The sequence below is a fragment of the Telopea speciosissima genome, chromosome 3 (assembly GCF_018873765.1).
Source record: "Telopea speciosissima isolate NSW1024214 ecotype Mountain lineage chromosome 3, Tspe_v1, whole genome shotgun sequence".
In the NCBI taxonomy this organism is placed as follows: domain Eukaryota; kingdom Viridiplantae; phylum Streptophyta; class Magnoliopsida; order Proteales; family Proteaceae; genus Telopea; species Telopea speciosissima.
The window spans coordinates 19044016-19065512 of NC_057918.1; the positions used below are offsets into that span (position 1 = coordinate 19044016).

The window sequence follows — 21497 nt, forward strand, 5'->3', positions numbered from 1 at the left end:
ATATTTCCTCGACGTTTTCCTTCAACTCGTGGAGAAGGAAGTAACCCATCCCTTCACCACTGGCGATGTGACTCTATGATCAGACTTAGTTTCATCATTAACTTCCACCCCTATTATACATGGTCCGAAAATACCCTTCTTCAGTCTAAGCTAATCAAATGATCAAATTTCCATGGTGAAGAGATTCTCTCTTCACCATAGGTAGAGGAACAAAAAGGAGGAGACCTGGGTAATTAAATAATCCGCAACAGTACATAAAACAAGTACAACACTGATTACCGTTAACTAACTCCTGAGTGTCTTGAGCATTTGCATGGGCTTGCAAACATCTAGTTCTGTAACAAGCTTGCAGAAACTCAAGCTCCTATAGTATTCTAAAAATAATAATAGTACTACCAGGTCAAACCATTATCCTCTAAGATTCCCTACCCGATACAGTTGTCCAGTTCCTCTCATAGGGGAGCGGAAAAGCTGGAAATGACTACCTAATCCCCTGCCCAAACACACTGCCCGGGTGTGGTTAAGTTGTCATTTCCGCCGCCTATGAGAGGAACCGGACAACAGGACGGGACAGGGAACCTGACAGGAAAAAAAATCTTACCAGGTCTAGCTCCCCCCCGCCCCCCCCCCCCACCTTCCCCTTCACCCCTCCCCTTTTTTTCTTCAATACATCTTTTACACAATAAATAGAAAACAATACCATAAAGCATCAGAAACCATGCAGGTCATTATATAGTAACTTGGCCTACAAGTCTACAACCACATGAACAAACCTAGGAACTGAAAATGACTAGAACATTACTTGGTTTTAAAAGAAAAGGTAGTAAAGGAAAATTCTCCATGCAGGTTTTCAGAAATTTCCAATAGTCAGAAGCAACAGTCACTTTGAAAGTTTGATCTGTGCCTTGTACAAAGTACTGCACAATGCAGGTATGAAGCAAGCCTATCTAATACGTCATACTACTGACGTTTAAAAAATATTACATGTCGAAAGTTTAAAAAAAAAAAAAAAACCAAATAAAAATATAATACAAGCATGACATTTAAGTTTACACCCAAAACATGCATGAATAAAATTATGCATGTATCTGCCATAGAATGCAAAGACTCCCAAGTACATTAAACATTAGACTGAACAACTGTTAGTATAAGAAAATCATCCAGGGGAGCACTGAATGGAGCCATCCCGTACTAATGAAATTGACCAGTATAATTTTAGGGGAATGATACAAGAAAGAATAGATAACTGAAAATAGGCTTAACGACTTATGGAACAAACAATGATTGAATACAAACCCATCTGAGATACGTCTAACACCAAATCTTATAAACGACTCCCAGTACAACTAACCAGTTGAAATTTCACAGCCTCCCCAAGATACTCGCAAGATGGTAACTCATTCAGAGACCATAATCTCACAGACTGGCTTTTTTAAGAACCTGGTGAGAAATCATAATCACTCCCCTAAAGCTTCAACTAGAACATAAGGGTTATCGTCCTGTCTTGGCTCGTTTCATCCCTGCACTATTGAAGGGAGACATGCTCGGGCTCATGCTCGGGCTCTCCTCTCTCAGTGTACCATTTAGCATAGCCAATTCCCTTAATTGTTGCTTCTTGTAGTAATCCAAGGATTCATCCTGAAAAACAAAACATTCACAAGTAGGTCAAAAATAAAGGCTGCAAGGAAAAAGATAATACTGGAAATGAGACTCATTCCATACCACAGGCTTCAAAAGGTCGTCTAATATTGACACAGCTTGATTCAGACGAGAATCTACCATATCTGCTGGAAATTCAGCCTCCACCAGCACATGTAAAGGCTCATTTAGGTGCTCATATCCAGGTTTATCTCTGAGTTTTTCTTCCTAAAGGAAATCAGAAGCCCCGTGAGGAAAAACTGACCAAATGCTATAAAATACAGTAAAAAGAAGATGACAGTCAATATCTTAAGAAAGAATTTTGTGACAAGGTCAGAATTTAATGAGAAAAATAACATCAAGTGGTATGACCTACAAATGGATTAGTATCCTAAATAAATCCTCTAGCTAAAAGTTTCCCCTCTTCAGAATTAAAGAAATCATCCAAAGCTCCATCATAAAGGTGAAATGGGCCCTTATCATGCAAGAGTACTTTTTGGCGTCTTGCTTCTTTACATTAAACAAAAAAAAAAGGTGATAGACTGATAGCGTCATGGCCATTGTGCCAAGCTTGGAACAATGGGACATCATTGCTGCCATTTGGCAGCCAGCTGGATAATACTGAACTCCCAACTTCATACTTTTCCCCTTAAAATGCAATGTTATCATGACTAATTTTTAAGTCTCTCAAACAAAACCAACAACCCAATTGAGTTCATTGTGACAAATATCACCACCATAGTTGTCAAGGCGTCGCCTAGGCGCCCAGGCGCACTGGTCGACTTGGGCGCCCTGGTTGCCTAGGCGGACGCCTTGGTCGCCTACTTGGTGTCGCCTTGAATTTACGCTCTCCAACGCCTTGGGTCGCCTGACCACCGTGACAACTATGATCACCACTAAAGTTTAACCAAAGAGCACAGATTGATATTTTGTATAAAGCAACTTCTTTTACTGAACAAAAATGCAGAAGCGACTTTTGGTCTGATGTACAGAAGACAAAGTGGAAGCAACAAAGTTAATATATGAATCAAGCAGCTTTATCGAAGACGCCGGCAAATTCACAGAAATATGTATCACATAATTAAATTAAATAAATTATGATTTTATAAATGCCAATTTTGTTACAATTTATGTTGGTGATGTGAAACATATATGCAATAAATTGACAATACAATGACTGCACGAATGAATGCAGATTCTGTTAAGAGGGAAAAAAAACATATCCCCAATATTTTACGCAGATCACTGCAATTTGTGCATCACCTACAAGTTAACATTTCCCTTGTTTAGAAGGAGACTGTATGTAGAAAGAAAATATTCCACATAAGAAGGAAAGAGGAAAAGTAAAGTAGAAAAAATAAAGATAGCATGAATTGATAACCGAATCCAAAGAAATTCAGAAATATTCTAGATAGTGGAATTCAAACCTATGCAACATGGACTCTACATATTCTGACAGTTGTGGAAAACAAAACCTTTTCATGTTGTTACCACTAATACTTACATAGCAGTTTTCATTTAAATCAGCTTATTCCAAGTACATATGTTTTATATTACAAACGTAGTTTAAGTGAATAGTCTTACAGACACATCAAAATATTGCGCCGAGGCCAGCCCCCTTACAGACACGTCAAACAATATATCCAAAAAGACAGCAACAATGTTCATGTTTCGGGTGTTGTGTCGGACACCTTCTATTAGTGCTGTTGTTACATAGGTCGACATTACTTTAAAGCACCATATGGTGATATAACATCCACAAGATAAGATGTTGACCAAAAAAAAAAAATTCAGAGATCAGAGAATAATGAACTATAGCTTGAATTCATGTATGCACTATCTGTTCATCCTAGTCAAGTCAATTTAACCATGAAATTTTGTTAAGGTATATCTCTTCACAATTCTCAGTTAAAAGATTAAAAAAAATTTCAAATACCTTAACAGAATCCTTCACAGAACCTCGACCTCTTATGTACACCCTACATTGTGTTGTAGCTTCAACTCTTTTCAAGGAATTCCCTCGTGGTCCCAAGAGTCGACCAACAAAGTTGTACTGCCAGTGATCATAATTTAAGTAATTACAGAATACAATAGCCAGCTCTTGATCATTCAAAATTAGAGAGAGAGAGAGATTCTTTTACACACATTGGGAAAGTTGTCAACTGGAACATTTAGTCTAATAACCTTCTTTACAACAGGACTGGTTGTAACTCCAGGTGCCCCATGCCAACCAATTGGAGAAGCTTGAAAGGAGCCCATTCTTTGAAGAGTTCCATTTTCCTGAAGCAACATACAGTTAGGATAAATAACATTTTCTTCAGAATTCAATCATTTAAATTCAGCACAATTAGGATAAATAACACACCTGGATGGTAACAACCAAAAAGTGTCACTTGCCAGATGCCTACCATGATCCTTTGCTAATTTACCTGTTTTCTCTATCCTTCCCCTTCCCCTTCCCCTTCCCCACTTTAGGTCAAAATTCGATCATTTAAATTTAATGACTAATGCTTTAATTCCCAAATTGCTTCGAGGATTTCAGGAGGATCCAAAAAGTCTATAAGGAAAGTACCACAATGAAGTATGTACAATTTTAGCTTGGGGAAGTATTAAAGATTCCAAAAGTGTAAGCTATTGTCTCTAGTAACAAAGTTTATGATTCTGAAACCTACGATTATTCACATAAAAGCAAGATGGAAAGATTATATGGAGACTATCTTCACGGAGGTGTTATGGAGCATATGGCAAGGAAGAGACGACCGCCATTCAAAGAGGAAGAAAAGCCACAAAACAAGTATGTGAAGGGATAATGTCCAACAGCTCACTGGGAAACCAATCAAGGAAGCCTTCAGAACAATATGCGGGAAGGAGGAAATGTGGTCAGATCTCATCCAATGATTAGTCAGTGGATGGCAACTGATTTTTCATCAGTCAAACTAAACTTTCTTGGGAGTAGCTTTGGAAATCCAGGACCAGCATTGGGGCCTTAAAGATAATGTTGGTAACATCCTTACAATTTTCTCAGGTCCCATTGGGAGGACAGATTCAAATATCGAAGAAATAAAGTCTGTGGTCCAGGGCCCCAGGCACTTCAGAAATCAGAACTTTTGTTACCATCCTTGGAATCACTTAGTAATCGAAGAAGACACAGCTCACGTCATTAAACAGTTATCACTGGATGGCAGAATCCATAGAGGCAGGTCATCTGTTTAAAAGGGAAGAGCAGCTACGTTCCCAAGGAACATCTCATTCTCTAGGAGACAGATCAATAAACTCCTTATTAGCAGACTCTGCGCCCAAGGGGGGTAAATAGACAGAATTTTTATTAAGGACCATATCCAATTTTACAAACTGCGACCAATTCACCTTTTGCCATCTCTTGTACAAGGCAGCCCCTAAGGGGTAGTATACTTCCGAAACATGTACATTTGTATATCCTTTCTTCATATTTCCCATTTGGCAATAAGATTCTGTCATTCTATTAAAAAAAATGCTACATAGAAAGAAGCGAGCAAGGATTTGAACTAGGTAGGTTCCAACAAACTCAACAAAGGATGAGCCCTGCCGTAGTCAGAGTTGCCTCTTCCCATCACAGGAAACACATCAGGTGATCTCCATTTTGTGTACCTCAAGTTAGAATGTGAACAGAGCTATTGAGTGTCTCAAGTAATTTCTAAATAACATTACAGAAAGAGATTGGTATGTAAAGTTGTAGGTTTGATACAGCAGATCATTTTAGCCAAAAAACTGGTGGACAAACTGAAGTTATCAATTTAACACCCACAATCAATTAAAAAGAACCATCACAAGCAGAAAAAAGTATTAACGTATAGCACCAATCACAAAAAGGATTTCAAAGTTTAAACCGAAAGATACTATCATTACGGCAAAAAACTTAACAATCATTTTGGAATTGGTACCTTTATCAATCTCAAGGAAGATTAGTTTATGCAAGTTAACTATAAGAATATTAACGTTCTCCTTGAGCAAGTTAAAAAATATTACGAAGAAAACAATTAGAAGCATAAGCGGCTGGTGCATATGTGTCATAAGATTCAGAACTCAAGGTCATAGGCTTTGAGTTACCAAGCATAAGATACATATCCACAAGAAAAGTGTGGTAAGTTATGTGATTAACTGAAAGGACAAAATGTACCGAAACAACTATCAGATGGACTTAACAACAAACATGTCCAATTCAGATATTATCAGAGTTGATGTGATAAAATATGATGGAAATGACAAAAGAAAGCATACCATGTAGAGATTGAAAGAGAATTTTACACAAACTCAACTGAAGGGCAAGTTTCGTTCTACCAAGGGAGACTGATGAAGTGAGTATGTCCTGGTGAATTTAGAATTTGTCTCAAGCTAAAAAAATTTATTGTACAGTAATTTAAGAGTCAAGTGGGCTGTTATGCAATTAAAAGTAACATCAATGCTAAATTAGATGTAGCCAAATAATCTAGTAAAACGGGTCAACTTATGGCTGTTTAAATTGTCAGTATTTATGGCTAAGTTTTTAGATTATCCAAGTCCCAAAGTACTAAACTGAACAAGTTCCATGTACGAAGCAATTTGTTTTGTCCCTAGGTCAACTATACTCTTATACAAATCTATTAATCAAGAATTTTGTCTTCTCCCTCATCATTTAAAAAGGGGGGGGGGGGGGCTGTAACCTAAAATCAACTTATATAAGATTTCATTTTCCCTTTGGGCTCTTCCTCACTCATCTTTTATGTTTTATTGGCTATTCCATTAGCGTAGAAAAAAGGCTTTCTTGCACACAGATGGCTAAATTTAAAGGTCCAATGCTAGAAAGGTCATTCGTCCAAGGACATTTTACGGGAATAGTATTCTTCCAAAGATCTGGCTCTTGCAAGGGTTTATTGATTTTATTTATTGTTGTTGTTCTACACTGTTTTGCCACCCTCTTTGGAGACCTGTTGTACATTTTTGTTGTGATCTTATTTCAATAAAATATTACTGATCCCCAAAAAAAGGCTAAGAACTTTGACTTTTAGCAAGTAAAGTCTAGAAGGTTAGATTAGATGGTTTCTACTTTGCTCAAGGAGTTAATTAAAATGTGGCTGAGAATTGCAAAATTTGGGAATTCCTACTTTCCAAAGCATTGTATGGCAAAAGAATTGGCCAAGCTATGTACTTGAATTGTTACATGATTTATCAAATATTGTAGACATGTTGCTCTACTTTGCTGCTCTTTCGGTTGGTCCTGTTGAGTCCTACTGCAAGTTGTAGCTTGCTAACCCTAGGAAAGTTACAGCTTATATAGTAATGTCTCTCTTCTATTCATCTTTTTCGTTTTTCTCTTTACTCCCTCTTAGCATTTAGACCTCCTACAACAGTTCCTTCCCTATATCAACTTGGGAGTACTTGAATTGTTACATGATTTATCAAATATTGTAGACACGTTGCTCTACTTTGCTGCTCTTATGGTTGGTCCTGTTGAGTCCTACTGCAAGTTGTAGCTTGCTAACCCTAGGAAAGTTACAGCTTATATAGTAATGTCTCTCTTCTATTCTTCTTTTTCGTTTTTCTCTTTACTCCCTCTTAGCATTTAGACCTCCTACAACAGTTCCTTCCCTACATCAACTTGGGACCATGTGTCTTCTGAGTTTTCACAAGTGAATTCAAACAGACCACACCACCAATTGTGAAAGGGGGGGAGAAGTTCTGAAGAAGCAACTTTACAGCTCCCGTTTTGGATTTAAGGAGATGTATACGACAGTTCAGAACAATTTAAGATGCAATTGGCAGGAATTGGTGAGAGAAAATAGTGTGCATCGGCAGCTTCTCTTTTTGGATTGATCCATTCCGATCCAATTCTGTGAAATTGACAGGCCCTTCTTTTACTCTCCTCCGCCTAGGATAGTGCAATACTATGTATCATCTTCTTCAACCCCCCCCCCTCCAAAGGGAGTTTTGTGAACCTAAATTTTGACAGACGTTTCTTTAAGCAATCCAGTCCGAGAAGCACTAAAAAGATCAAAATTTTCAGGCCCAATAGGTGACATTGACTCCACTTCACTTGGGTCCATGTTCATGCCCCCTCTCCCCTTCCCACTCCTCTCCCTCTCTTCCCTGACCGGCACAGTATCTCCATGCTTGGGGAATTCCTCAGTTTGTGGGGGCAAAAAGATTCTCACAGTGTTATAGGTTGGATGCAAACGTAAGTAGACAAGATGTAGAGATTTTACTGTCTCCTTAGATTTTACTTGGACTACCAGTGGAAGTCAGGATAGCCTGTATGTTAGCTGATAAGCTGGATTCATCCATGAACACCATCTTCTAGTGGAACCCACGATAGCCAGTATGTTAGCTGGCGAGCTCTCCAAGAAAGTAATGTTCAAAACTACCGTTAGTTGTGGGTCTTTCATTCCTTTTTAATGGTGTTTTTATGATCTAATTTGGGACAGGAGCCAATTATTACTGTCCACTCCCTTTTTCATATAAAGTTTCCAGACCAGATTAACCTGAAACATTTATCAGTAGAGTGCCAACTTTTTGCCAAGTTGACTGATGATTTGGACTTTATGGCTGTTTGATGATGGGTAATAGCCTAGCTAGGCTACATGTCCGATTTGGCAGCTGCTGTAGTTTGCAGAAAGGGAGGAGGGGAAGGCCAGCAATAGCAGCCCATGTCCATCGAAGGCCAGTAGCAGCCAGCCCCTCAGATTCAGCCCAACCAGCCATCCTTAGGCCCATGGGTTGTTACCAGCTGGACCAAGAAAATGGACCTGCATATGGTCCATGCGGTTGCACCTAGAGCATGTGGTTGCAAGTTTCTGGTCCATACCAGATTCGGAGGACAGCTGTAATGGACTTTTAGTCAATATGTGGAGGACTGTTATGACTACAATAGTTAGTTCATTAATTTGTTGGTAGGTTGTCAACGACTGTTATGTTAATTCTAGTAAGTAGTTTCTATTTTAGTTACTTGCAACCAATAGAGGTTAGTTTCTATTTTTATTTTCCTTGAATATACAGGGTATCCACAGCCATGTGTGGGCCTTTATTGGTGACTTTCTATTTTTCTTTCTTTCTTCTAGAGGTTACCACAGTCCTCTATATATGTAAGGGTCTTAGTGCCTACAGCGGACGACTTTGAAGATGAATGAATTTTGGTTATATCATTAGCTTGTGAGATGTGGCTTGGCTGTGAGAAACGGTTCCGCAATTTTCCTGCTGAGATGCTAGGTTGGAGTTAGGTGGGAGGTCTGCTCTGCAGTTCAAGTGGGAGACTTGAACATCTTTTTCATATTTCTTTTCTTCTTTCTTTTCTCTTCATTCAACTGAAATTAATTTGCTGTTTATACATCCTATGACTGTAATCTGAACCCTTTTCTTATCCTGCGGTTGCTGGTTACTGCTGGGTATCAGTTCAATAGAAGTTTATCAGCGACAACGATATGTCCAGCTTAGTTTCTAATTTGGACCCAAGGTATATGGTGAGTCTTACTTTCTATTTCTTGAATTCTGGATGCTATTCCTTGTCAGTCCTAAACAGGATGTTCTATTAAAATTAATTATTAATTATGTGACACTCCATAACTCCAGATCCAACCGTAGGATTGAAGTCAGGTTTTGCGAGTTTAGTCTCCTCTTCCATCTGTTCCTTTTGGAGTTCTAGATCTGAGTTATTTATCTCTCTATTATGGTTGGTATAGTACCCTGCAACTATAAACCTGTGGCTAGGATTCTGATCTAGCCTTTAACCTAGGCTTGAATCCACATTAATCATCACAACCATATTGCCCATAATTATGGCATCTTCCCCTTGTTTTTCCAGTGTCCCCTATTCTTCCAACAATGCCAAACAGAATCAATTCTGCCAGAAATGAACTACGAAGATTGTGGGGAATACAAAAGTGAGGAAATATGATGAGCTTTATAACAATTTGAACTCAAAGGAATGGGAAAAAGCTATCCATATCATAGTTAAAGCAAGAGAAAAAGATGAGTAGAGAATTCGACCATGTTAGATGTATTAAAAGTGAAGATGGTAAAGTATTAATAAGGGATGAAGATATTATGAAGCGATGGAATGAGTATTTATGCAGTCCCCTAAATGAAAACTTTTCGAGTGCCCCAGAAGGCTGTACTACTCATCGTGACCATAGTTGTCATGGCGTCGCCATGACGCCGCCATGTCGTCGCCATGGCGCCGCCATGGCGTCCTAGCGCTGGAGAAGGTTGCATGGCGACCTACGCCATGGCGTCCCTCTTTGATTTCTTCTTCCTGTCTCTCTTTTCCTCTTCGATTTCTTCTTCCTGTCTTCGATTTCTTCTTCCCTCTTCGATTTCTTCTTTCCCTCTTCGATTTCTTCTTCGATTTCTGAATTTTCTTCTTAAAACTTGAGAAACAATAGAGAAAAAATAAAACATGGCTTGAGTATACATCTATTAAAACATTAAAAATAGAGAAAATAAAAAATAAAACATGATCGACATGCTCGCCATGGAAGGCGACATGTCGATTTATCGACGTGACACCCCTCCACCGACTTGGATCGCCGTGACGCCGTGACGACTATGATCGTGACACTACTTGTCGTAGATATATACAAAAAATTAGGGTGTACGAAGTCAAAGAAGCTTTAAGAAGGATGAAAATAGGCAAGGCACCAAGCCAGATGGAGTCTCAATTGAAGTGTGGAAGAACATAGGATAATGTGGTTTAACCTGCCTAACCAAGCTGTTTAACAAGATTTTAAGTACAAAGAAAATGTCCGATGAATGGAGGAGAAGCATTGTGATCTCGATTTACAAGAATAAAGGAGATATTCAGAACTGCAATAACTACAAAGGCATAAAGCTAATTAGCCATAAGATGAAGTTATGGGAGAGGGTTATTGCTACCCACCATAGAGAGGAAACAATTACTTGGTTATATGTTAGGTAGATCCACAATGGAAGCTATATTCTTACTTAGGAGACTCGTGGACATGGAAAACATCTTGGTCGAAATTGCAGATATCTCGGTTTCATAAGAAACAAGACGAGATGGACATCGATTCTAAAAATTCCCATGTTTTGACCCAACTCGACATGTTTCAACCGAAACAGTCCATATTTCACAAGTTTCGACCTAAATACCTATACAAATTCACTATCCCCATCAAAATGTGAGGAAACCTAGCTTGAAACCAGGACAGGCACTTATTTATGCCAAATATTATTCATAAATAAGCAAATACCCCATATTTGAATCCAATAAAAATAGTTAAAAATCAAATTCCAAAAGGATAAAAAGTCAACCACCCAGTTTAAGAACAAAAACTGGATTTTCAACGGTAGGTGCAATTTTCAACTTTTAAATGTTGGGGTTTCTCTCAAATCTAAAAATTGCATAAATCTTAATTTGGTAAAACATTGCTAAAAATCAATAGTGCGGTAATATATTCTATTGTTTTGATATTAAAAAAACTAATCAATTAGAGCGATTTTTTACAACAATTGCGCACAACAAATTAAGTTTGACCGGTAAATAAAATGGATGAGGTGGAGAAGTGCAACTGGCATCTGTCTGAACAGCGGATTCCTTTAAAACTCAAAAGGAAAATTTTATAGGACTGCCATACAACCAGCTATGATGTATGGTGTGGACTGTGGAGTGTTGGGCAATTAAGAAATGGCACGTAGATAAACTAAGTGAGGCAAAGATGAGGATGTTGAGATGGATGTGTGGCAAGACTAGGAAGGATAAAGTAAGGAATGACCATATTAGAACTGAGTTGGGAGTTGCCCCTATACATGAGAAGCTTCGAGAGAGTCGTTTGAGGTGGCATGGTCATGTTCAACGGAGGCCTTAGGATGCACCAGGTCGGAGGAGTGATTTGATTTAGATTGAAGGATCTAAAAGAGCCAGGGACAGGCCTAAAATGACCTTAGGAGAAGTAGTGAGGAAAGCCATGCATAGTTTGGGCCTTGTCTCAAGTATGGCCTCAAATAGAGCTGATTGGAGGGCAACGATCCATGTAGCGGACCCTATTTAGGTGGGATATTCCTGAGTTTTGTCCATTTGTTGTTTTCTTTCTTTTTTACTATTATGTGTAATTGTTTTTGTTTTTGCAAAGATCCATGTAGCCGACCCCATTTAGTTGGGATAAGGCTGAGTTGTTGTTGTATATTGACATGTTAGCCCATGACAAGTTGATAAGATGATGAGGTACACAACACGCCCACTTCATTTGAAAATCAACAGACACTGCCACATGGCAGTTATAGCCATCTCAATGGAAAGCCTTATAACTTTGGCTGTGGCAGGAAGGGGGCAGAGAGAGGGAGAGGACAGAAAAGAAAGAGAAATTTCAATCATTTTTGTTATTACAAAAGATCTGTGATAGCACAACCAACATGAGGATAAAATTGCTTCCTTCTTATCTCCAAAAGAAAATGATTATTTCAAAAGTACAGTTTTCATCATTTTGTTACATGGGAAGATGAAAATCTTATCCAGCCATTAATCATATTCTTTTTTCCACCTTTTTTGTGTACAAAATACCAAATTCTATACGAGAAACTGCAAAATCAAGATCATCATTTCTTAGATAACCTCTGAGAAGCTAAAAGCCATTCTGTTACTGTCCCATCCACCATGTTGTCTATGTCAACAAATAGAAGGTAAATGAATAAGCAATCATAATTTGTAACCAGTCACCCAAGGTTACTTCACATGAAAGAGAGTCCAGATTTACATTATTAAAAAAAAAAAAAAATCAATTAAATGACAAACTCAAAAAGAAAGAAGTAACAAAACCCAGGGCAAGCCCAAAAGTATGACTCTAACTACACAAGAACAAAGAACAATCACAATGGTGGCAAGCAAAGAAAAAAATTACCTCTGGTTGAATCACAGGCCATCCCTCCAAATCCATGGGTCCACCATTCGGGTGTTGAACTGTAGATGTAGATCTCAGTGGACTCTCATGCTCAATTCTTTCATGGTCCACAAAACCTTGATTTTGCACCATGCCAGATGCTCGTACAATTTCTGTAATGACGTGTCATAACCAAAATGGTAACTAAAAGAAATATTATAGTTCTATAAGAACTCAAAAAGTTGGAAGGTATAGTTGCAACAGTCACTGGTAAACACAACAATCTCAAAGGATAAAATGGTCAACTTTACCCACACATGTCACACCCTAAAGCAGAACCAGTTCAATAACTAAAACATCCAGTGGACCCCTTTATCATTCATCCAACACGACTTATGATGACTACAATTCATCAACTACTTCTCTTTTTGGAACATAGAAACCAACACTAAATTTTCACTTTGAAAGAAAGGTAAAATCATACATCTTTAAGGGGATGAAACATCTTCAATAACTAAAACATCCAGTGGACCCCTTAAATTGACTGGATGAAACATCACCAAAAAATATGATGTTCTTGTAGAACTATAATATTTCACACCCTGAAACAGAACCACAGAACCAGTTCAATAACTAAAACATCCAGTGGACCCCTTAACTCTATATAAGAAGCAATTGACTGCAAGTAACAAATACCTACATCACCAAAATCTATCATCATCATGAATAATGTAAAACGGACATATCTACACATAAAAATATACATACATAAAGATAATAACATGAAAAAGAAAAATGATGAGACAGAGAAAGATTACAAAGGGCTTACTTTCATACACACACACACACACACACAAAAGATGCCATTTTTGTAAATCTTGTATATCTCCTGTTAGATTTACAGTTCTTTCATGGCATTTTGCATAACACAATCAGTTTATTGACTTATTCATCAAAAGAAATTTAATGTCTTGGGCTAGATTTTTCATAGTGGAATAATGGGTTCAACAGTTTTGTGACATCTTACCATTTGTGATCTTAGGACCAAATCATAACACAGGAAGTATGACAAGAAATAAATACAACACAGGTAAACCCCTCTTCGAGAATGAAATTCACCTGCTAGTCAACAAGAAAATCTCATTTTAAATTGATTCAGAGTTACCAATCTATTCAATTATAGCATGCAGAAACTTCAACAGAGCAGCCGAACCCCAACTTACAAGCAACATTTATATTATCTGACAAATCCACAGCAAAAGAGATTTAATATGGTTTCCTGAATTCAATTTGACCCAGTGGCTGATGGAACTGCCTCTACATATTTCGGACTTCATTCCAACAATGGTTTTTTATTGAAATAAAAAAAAATGGCAAATGTCATTTACCTTTTTCTTGATGCACTCTCTTCTGAAGTCCATTATGAATGTGTTCACATGCATGTATACTCTTTCGAAGTTCAACAAATTCAGTATATTTTGGGTACTAGATCTCTAAAGCATAGTTAGTAAATTCGTGTATTTTACATTTATTCATACTTATTGTCAAAAAACGATTTTTTACATATTTTTCCAGAGATATGGCGGACTCTTGCCATAATGCTTCTTGCTAAATAAAGAAAAAACAACCACTGCTTCAATATCACCTTCCATTGCTAGTATTCTACAACTTTCATTGAAATTCTTTAAGATGTACAATGATCATCCAATAGCTACAACTATGATATATGATTTTCATTGTTGGAAACTTGGAATTGCTTTTCCAGTGAAGGAATGAACTAATAATAGGATGGCAAACTAATAAAAGGGATGGTTGGAAGCAGTTTTTTTATCACCATTTGAGCTAGGTTTCTTCCAAGGGAACCAAACAAAAAATCCTATAAAATGTCCACGAAAAAACCGAAGATTCTCACAATACCCTAATGCCTAAACTATGAAAATTTTAATTCAAGGATGCCCTTTATTTTTCTCCCCCTCATTGAAAATTAGACCAAGTCCGTATTCAGTGTACCAGAGGTAAGGTGTAACCCATAAACACCACATACATGAAAGTAGGACCAAGATTGTTCTCTGCAATTGACCTATAAAGGGGGGGTGGGAAATTGATCCACCTCAAAAAGCATAAGTATGTAACAGCATAAAAGTAAGGACATTTAAATCTGCGAGTCACATGCTCAAAACAGCATGATCCATGTTCTAGTAATATTCAGTTAAAAAAATCGAGAGCATCCTCTCGGACGATATTAACTCACCGGCCACACAAGACAAGCTCTTCTAGGTCACAATTTATATCCCTTAGTATGCCATCATAACAGTCATGTATAGGGTGAAACTACATAAGAAGTAAACAGAAGGGTTAACAAATCTCAACCACCTAGATAGACTAACCATAAGTATGCTACCCAATAATGACTATACATCCCTCATTTGAAAGCCAAATTTGGAACAGTGTTAAAATCACAGTAGTGTGACGACTATTATAAATATGGGATAGAGTGTCCACAACTCAATTACTAGAAGAAAAATGTGCAGCTTGCTAATGCTGGCAAACTTATTGTTTTTGCACGAGTGGATGTCAGGAACCTGAGTTTCTGGCATGCTTTTTTTAACCATCATTTTTATCGGCTATCCATTGCATTGAGGGGAACACAATAATTCCATCTCAATCTTCTGATAATCTACCTTTATTTGCATGGCCAATAAGTACAGGAACTTGACATATTAGTGGCAGCTGTCTACACATTCTATGTTTAATTGGAATCAAGAGGTTAATTGATTCATCCAATTTCAAGATCCAAGCATTAGATGACAAAAAAAAAAAACTCCCCCGGGGGGGGGGGGGGGGGCAACAGGGTATGGGTGAAACTATCAAATTTTTAATATCATTCTCAATGGTATGAAATATGACTAAAGGATTTCACAGATTGAAATTATACTTTTTTCCATTTTGATTTTGAGAACAAACAATCCATGGCCGAGAGTCAGTTAATTGAATTTATTAAAGTATGTGCATTTTTCCACTTTTCTTCAGGGAGAATCCCCTATCGTTATTGACAAGTTACTCTTCCTTCAAAACCAAGCAACAAAGGCTGAAAAAGCAAGCATGAAACAAAGAAATACATAGACTGAACCATGAAACTACAACCAGTTGGAGGTAGAAGAGCCACTAACCTTGGTTGAGAAGCCTGCTGCAAAGCGGCAGAACTTGCATAAATGGTCCCAGTTTCTGCCTCTCTGCCAACAGTTCAGCCAAATATCTTCCATTGCTGTGCAAATCATTTTCCAAACCACAAACCAAGAAAACCAGAAATTACAACATTAGGACATACATCAAAATAACCAACAAACTTACTGTTTAGTTCAAAATTTTTCTAACACTCCCTGAATGAAGTAATTTCTAAAAAGAGTGAGAGTAGTGAGAACAAGCAGACAAACACAAACAGTAAGTGCATCCATATTCTTTGCATATACAGAACGTGATCATATAGCAAATCATATCAAGAAGACCATCGTTCAAGAAACAAAAAACAAGAAAAATACCATGGGGTATGGGAATACCAAACGCTACTAATACTGATCTAAATCAACAAACAGAACACAAATGTGCAGGAACTTTTGGCATCAGTATAATATAATAAGAATTATATCAATAGTTGTAGTAGAAGAAACATCACCAAAAAATGCTACTTGTACTACCAATGGTATAAATAAGAACAAGAATATCAAACTAACAGGGACACTGAAAACAACAGAGCAGTTGATAGTAGGAAATTAAACTGATTAGGACTACGTCCAAAATCACAGCTGCAGTATTCACCAGGGAAAAAAAACAACTAACATATAGACTGGAACAAAATGCCTAAACGTACAAAACCCTGTTCACTTAGTGCTGTTGACAGTTTCTGAAAATCAGATGATTCAGAAATAATGATTAAAACGTTTGGGTAAAGGATATCGTTCCGGCTGAACAGGCACATAAAAATCCTCAACCTTTATCTGCCTTGAGATCAGCAGTCCAAAAACATACCTTTTAGACAATCAGAACAGAAATGAAACAGAAACTTCAAATACATAAAAAAACTCAATTCAGTTCTTCAATTAAAAAAAAAAGGGGGGGGAGGGGGGAAGGGACGGGGACGGAATTATATAAATCAAAGCCAAGTATATCAATCGCCTAAAAACCCTCATAAACCCATGACCCAAATCATAAAACCTAAATCGAAATCAAAAGCAGCACAGAAGCAATCGCATTACTTACTAGCAAAAACCCATCAAATTTTCAAGCCGAGGAAATGAAAGATATTTGAACTGACCTTTCTCGATCTAAAGAAGCAGAAGAAGGCCTGTGAGGAGAAGCATGGACTCCAGAAGGGGAGTATTGGAAGTAACTTCCAGGTGGGATTCTATCGCCCATCGGTATACAGTAGTTAAAAAGAGCAGAAACAGCCCAAGTCGTCGTCTATCGTCTATACCGATTCTTCGTCTTCTCTTCCTATGGAAGAAGAAAGAGAGAGAGAGAGAGAGAGACGGCACAGATTATACAAATCTGGGTATATGGAAAGAACTAAGAAATATCAATATGTCAATGGAAGATATAGACACCCAACCCCTCTTATTAGACTCTCGGGGTTGAGAGAGATGGAGAGCCAGAGCCCTCTATGATTTACTTTCCCGTATTTATACTCCAACAAATCATTGAATCGAACAAAAATAAATAAAGAAAAATCATTTGAATTGCTCCTCTTTTTCAAATGTTGTGATTAAGATGAATAGTTTACCCCAAAAAAAAAAATGAATATATCTTTGTTTTTCCTCGTCCAATCTAATCCCCAAGTCCCAAGTGCTTTCGAGTGTAGATCTATATATATGGGCAAGAGATCGCTCCGTAGTCGTGTAGCTATGCATCACCAGGGACCAATGAGAACGTGTGCAAGAGCATCATCACAGATGGATTTTTATTGGAAAAATTACATGATTACTTGATTAGCTACTTTTGGGTTTTCATTTACAAAACTGTCCACCCTATGTTTGAGTTAACAAAAATAGACAAAACAGTGACTCTCCTTCCTTCCTCGGTAGTTCCCCTCTGAAAAAATCTCTTCTTTTTTTTTTCTCTGTTACTTGGGGTAGCAGAGAATGGCGATGGCTAGGACAAGGGTAGGGTTGCAAGGAATGGAGGATGTCTAGGCGAGAAGGCAATGATAAGGGTAAAAATGTCTAAAAAAATAAGTGTGGGAGGAAAAGACACTATTTTGTCTAGTTTTGTAAACCTTAACTTGTTTTTGTCTATTTTTGTTAACTCAAACATAGGGTGGACAGTTTGTAAATGAAAACCCAAAAGTAGCTAATCACATAATTTTTCCTTTTTTATTTTCAATAGGGGTTGGGTGATAATTTCACACTCATGTGTCTGGCGCAAGATCCATTGCTTGGTCTCTTTGTAAATATAGGGCAAGAAATCATAGTCCAAACCTCTAGAACCTACACGTGTACGCTAACCAATGAGAGTACATGCGTAAGTATTGCCCTGGGAGGGATTTACTCCTTTCCATAGGACAAGCTTGGTATTTTCGTGCGCTTCTATGTCTATGCGCAGAAGCCATGATTCCTCATGACCAGGTAGCATTCTTTTCCCCCATATGCAAACGAAGGTTATGTGCATGTTTGTGTATGGTGCACGAGCATGCAAAGAGTCATTGGATGAGGTGAGAATGGATGTACCGTGCACAATCATTTCTTTTCTTTTATATAGAAAAGAAAAAAGTTTAATTAAACAAAACATATTTACACCATGATGAAGAATCAACGATAATTTATTGAGCATCGCACAGCTAGCAACCCTAATAGCAATAGAGATTAACTTATCATCTTTACATACAACAAAAACTTTAGCTTGAGTCATAGTATTAGTTAGACTTAAGAGAATATCTTCTTTTCAATGGTCAGTCTTCTGTTCTTGCATTTACGTTATAGGAAAAAGAACACTAACCGGGCTGGTAGCCCCTGTGCCTAGACTCAAGGGGATGCGAAATGACCGCCCTGCTCCCATGATACCTCTGTGCATACTCTCATTAGTCACTGTGCATGTGCAAACCCTAGAGGCCCGGTTAGCATTCTCTTTCCCATATGTTATTTTGGTTATAGACGGAACATCTTCATCAATGGTAAAAATTTCTGAAGACCTTTCATATATAAACGGTAAGATTGGAATCTTCAATTTCATTTGAACAAAAAAGACCACTTCTGACCCCACCACGATTCGCTTACCGTGATATTCTACCTCTCTTAAACCATGTGGACCCACAATACCTAATCGGCGATATTCAATGGTGATCTATAATCTTAGATCTAACTAAATTAGTATTAAACCCCATGTGATATGCATAAGGATCAATTAAGGATTTAATTAAACAGGAAAGGATATGAAAACAGTTATTCAAACCTATAGAAGGAAATCCATGTGATGCACTGGATTGAAAATGAAAGTAAGAAATAATAATATTTTTCATAATTATTATGTTTTTATCTTTTTTGTAATAAATATTTTATAAATGAGTCATATAATTAAGAAAAAATTAATTTTATTGACAAATATTTTGAGGAGAGCAAGTGCAGAACTGTACTTCAGTGCAACTCTAACTGCCTTTGTTGCTATGTGATAGACAGGTCAGGTGAAGCCCAACATGTAATGTTAGGTAGGCCCATAAGAGGGAGGAAAATACTGCCTATAGGTTCTAGGCTTCTAGCTGAGTCGATAGATCTGACCCCTTCATGGAGCATGGGTCCCATACCCTAGAGGCGGGTCCCACACCCCATGGAGGGTTCAGATCTGTCCCCACCCATCCCCATGTGGGTTGCAAATCTAAACTCCTTCTAGCTAATGGTGTAGGAGGAAGTCATCGCTTTGGTGCAGAGATTCTTTATTGATCATGTGTTACCAATTACCATTGTTGCTTGCATATAGAAATTTGGTTAACATGCCAAAAGAAGAAAAAAATCTGAAATTCTTATGGATTTTTTACTAAGGCTCTGCTTGTTTTGGCGTTACTTGGTAAATTTTACTTTGTAAATGTAGAGTCTTACATGTTGAAAAGTTAATGTTTGTTTCCATAAAAAACAAACATTGGAAAATTTTTCAACATATAAAATTTTACATTTCAAAATTTTCAGGTAAAATTTTATGCTGAAACAAACAGAGCCTAATTAGTTTTTGTATTGGGTGTATAACTTAATGTTCAAGATTATTGTTGTATGGATGCAATCCTTATTCAACATGTTGTTGGATATTATGTTCATCAAATCTAAATAAATTGTTTTCATTTTAATTATTTCACATTTATACGTACGATTATGTGTTATGAGGTAAGATCTTGAAGTACCAATTAGAGACGGAGTTGCACTCTCTGTTGGTATGGTTGTTGCGAAGTCTGTTCTTGTGAATAAGGATTCCTAACATATATGTGGTGTGTATGTATCAGACTTGATCATTTGAGTACTCTACATGATTTTCCTTCGGATATTTTATGTAACAGGGTTCTCCCTCGTGAGGTTGTTATTGAATGTAACCCTACTTAACAAAAAATTGAGAGTTTCCAATCCACGCAGTGCTCTATATAGTTGGATTGACCAAGTGAGCTTTCCACATTGGGAAACAATTACACCCTTTCTGTTAAGAGATTCCTTTACAGTAGTCTTGATTAAGGTTCCAGATTTCGATTTCGACCTTGGTCGAAATTGAAATATTTCGGTTTTCAACCGTTTGATCATTTGATGGTTATATGGCCATATATTTGCCCGGAACTGTAGGGAAAACCCTAACTAAACATTTCTGTATATATAATAGCACCTTTTGATTGTTAAAAAAAAAAAAAAAACACACACATCCAAATGATAGTTTGGCTTTGTACCTTAAGTTGGTAGTATAGATTGTAACTTGCTGTATTCTTTCTCAAATATAGTATTCTACACAAATTGGTATCAAAACACATAAAATTCAATGAAAACAATAAAAATATACATTAAAAATGAAGAAAAGCTATTTAAAATTACACAATACCAAAGTATTATAACTTGGCTAGTTCAATTGTACTACCAAGGTTAAAACATCCCTACGAAATCGCTCATTCAACTCCATGTCAATATTACATAGAGTTTCGGGAAGACCGAAACTTGCTTAAATGTGGCACATCGTCATTGTAGATATGTTATAATGGTCCTCAAACCAGTCATAAACAGATCGAAACCAAGTTGAAATTGAAATTTCAATTGACACAATAGTTCCAAAATCAAGTAAAACCCGAAATTTCGACCTTGAGTCGCACCCAATTTCATTTTTACCTTCATCGAAACCGAAATATTTTGCAAAAACTCGGTGATTTCAACCGAGATTTTGAATCTTGGTAACCTTTTGCAAATGAGATGAGCCATGAAATTTGAAACAGATCCTTACTCAAATATCTCTGCCTGAACATATTCTTTAGCTTAAATTTATTAGGAGTTCCAGTTGGTGTTCTTTGTATCTTTTTCTGGTACTAATGAACCAGCTTTAGTGTAAATTATTTGATCTATAACACAATTCAGCTAGTATGATGCATTCACAACTCATTTAAAGAAAATGCCACTCTGTAAGCCAGAATCCAATAATAATTTGGGAAAATTACTGGATTTGACATAATTGGTTTTAGATTGTGCTTCTTTGATGTCAATGGACAATTGCTACCCGTCAAATAGTTGGTGTATTTGGAAGGTTGGGTAGCTTCCTACCTAAACTAAAAAGAGAGAAAAAAAAGAAGATTGGTTAGCTTCTTAATTCAATAACGCAACCAATCTATCACAGTTGTGTCATTGGCAAATGTCCATTGTTCTTAAAAAGACACCAGTGGTGGTCACACTCCAGCCATATACAAATATGATAGTCAATAGAGCATGGAACTCTTACCAATATTGAAAATATTACTCATCAAGTGATGAAATTTTGACATATGGGGTTTCATTTGTATGTTGATGTATAGCAAATCAA

General features: G+C 37.2%; 1 protein-coding gene and 1 long non-coding RNA gene across 2 annotated transcripts; one reads left to right on the forward strand and one right to left on the reverse strand.

Moving 5' to 3' along the window:
• Positions 1-1011: 1011 nt before the first annotated feature.
• On the reverse strand, positions 1012-17005 carry LOC122656248 (KH domain-containing protein At1g09660/At1g09670-like). The gene is made up of 7 exons (XM_043850731.1): positions 16792-17005; positions 15650-15744; positions 12501-12652; positions 3784-3918; positions 3575-3691; positions 1723-1866; positions 1012-1638 (listed from the first exon to the last, which is right to left on the reverse strand). The coding sequence occupies exons 1-7, from the start codon at positions 16890-16892 to the stop codon at positions 1492-1494; spliced, it is 891 nt and encodes a 296-aa protein (XP_043706666.1). The 5' UTR covers positions 16893-17005; the 3' UTR covers positions 1012-1491.
• On the forward strand, positions 5048-5458 carry LOC122656249. The gene is made up of 2 exons (XR_006332066.1): positions 5048-5207; positions 5354-5458. It is a non-coding gene; the product is annotated as an uncharacterized LOC122656249 (long non-coding RNA).
• Positions 17006-21497: the final 4492 nt, after the last annotated feature.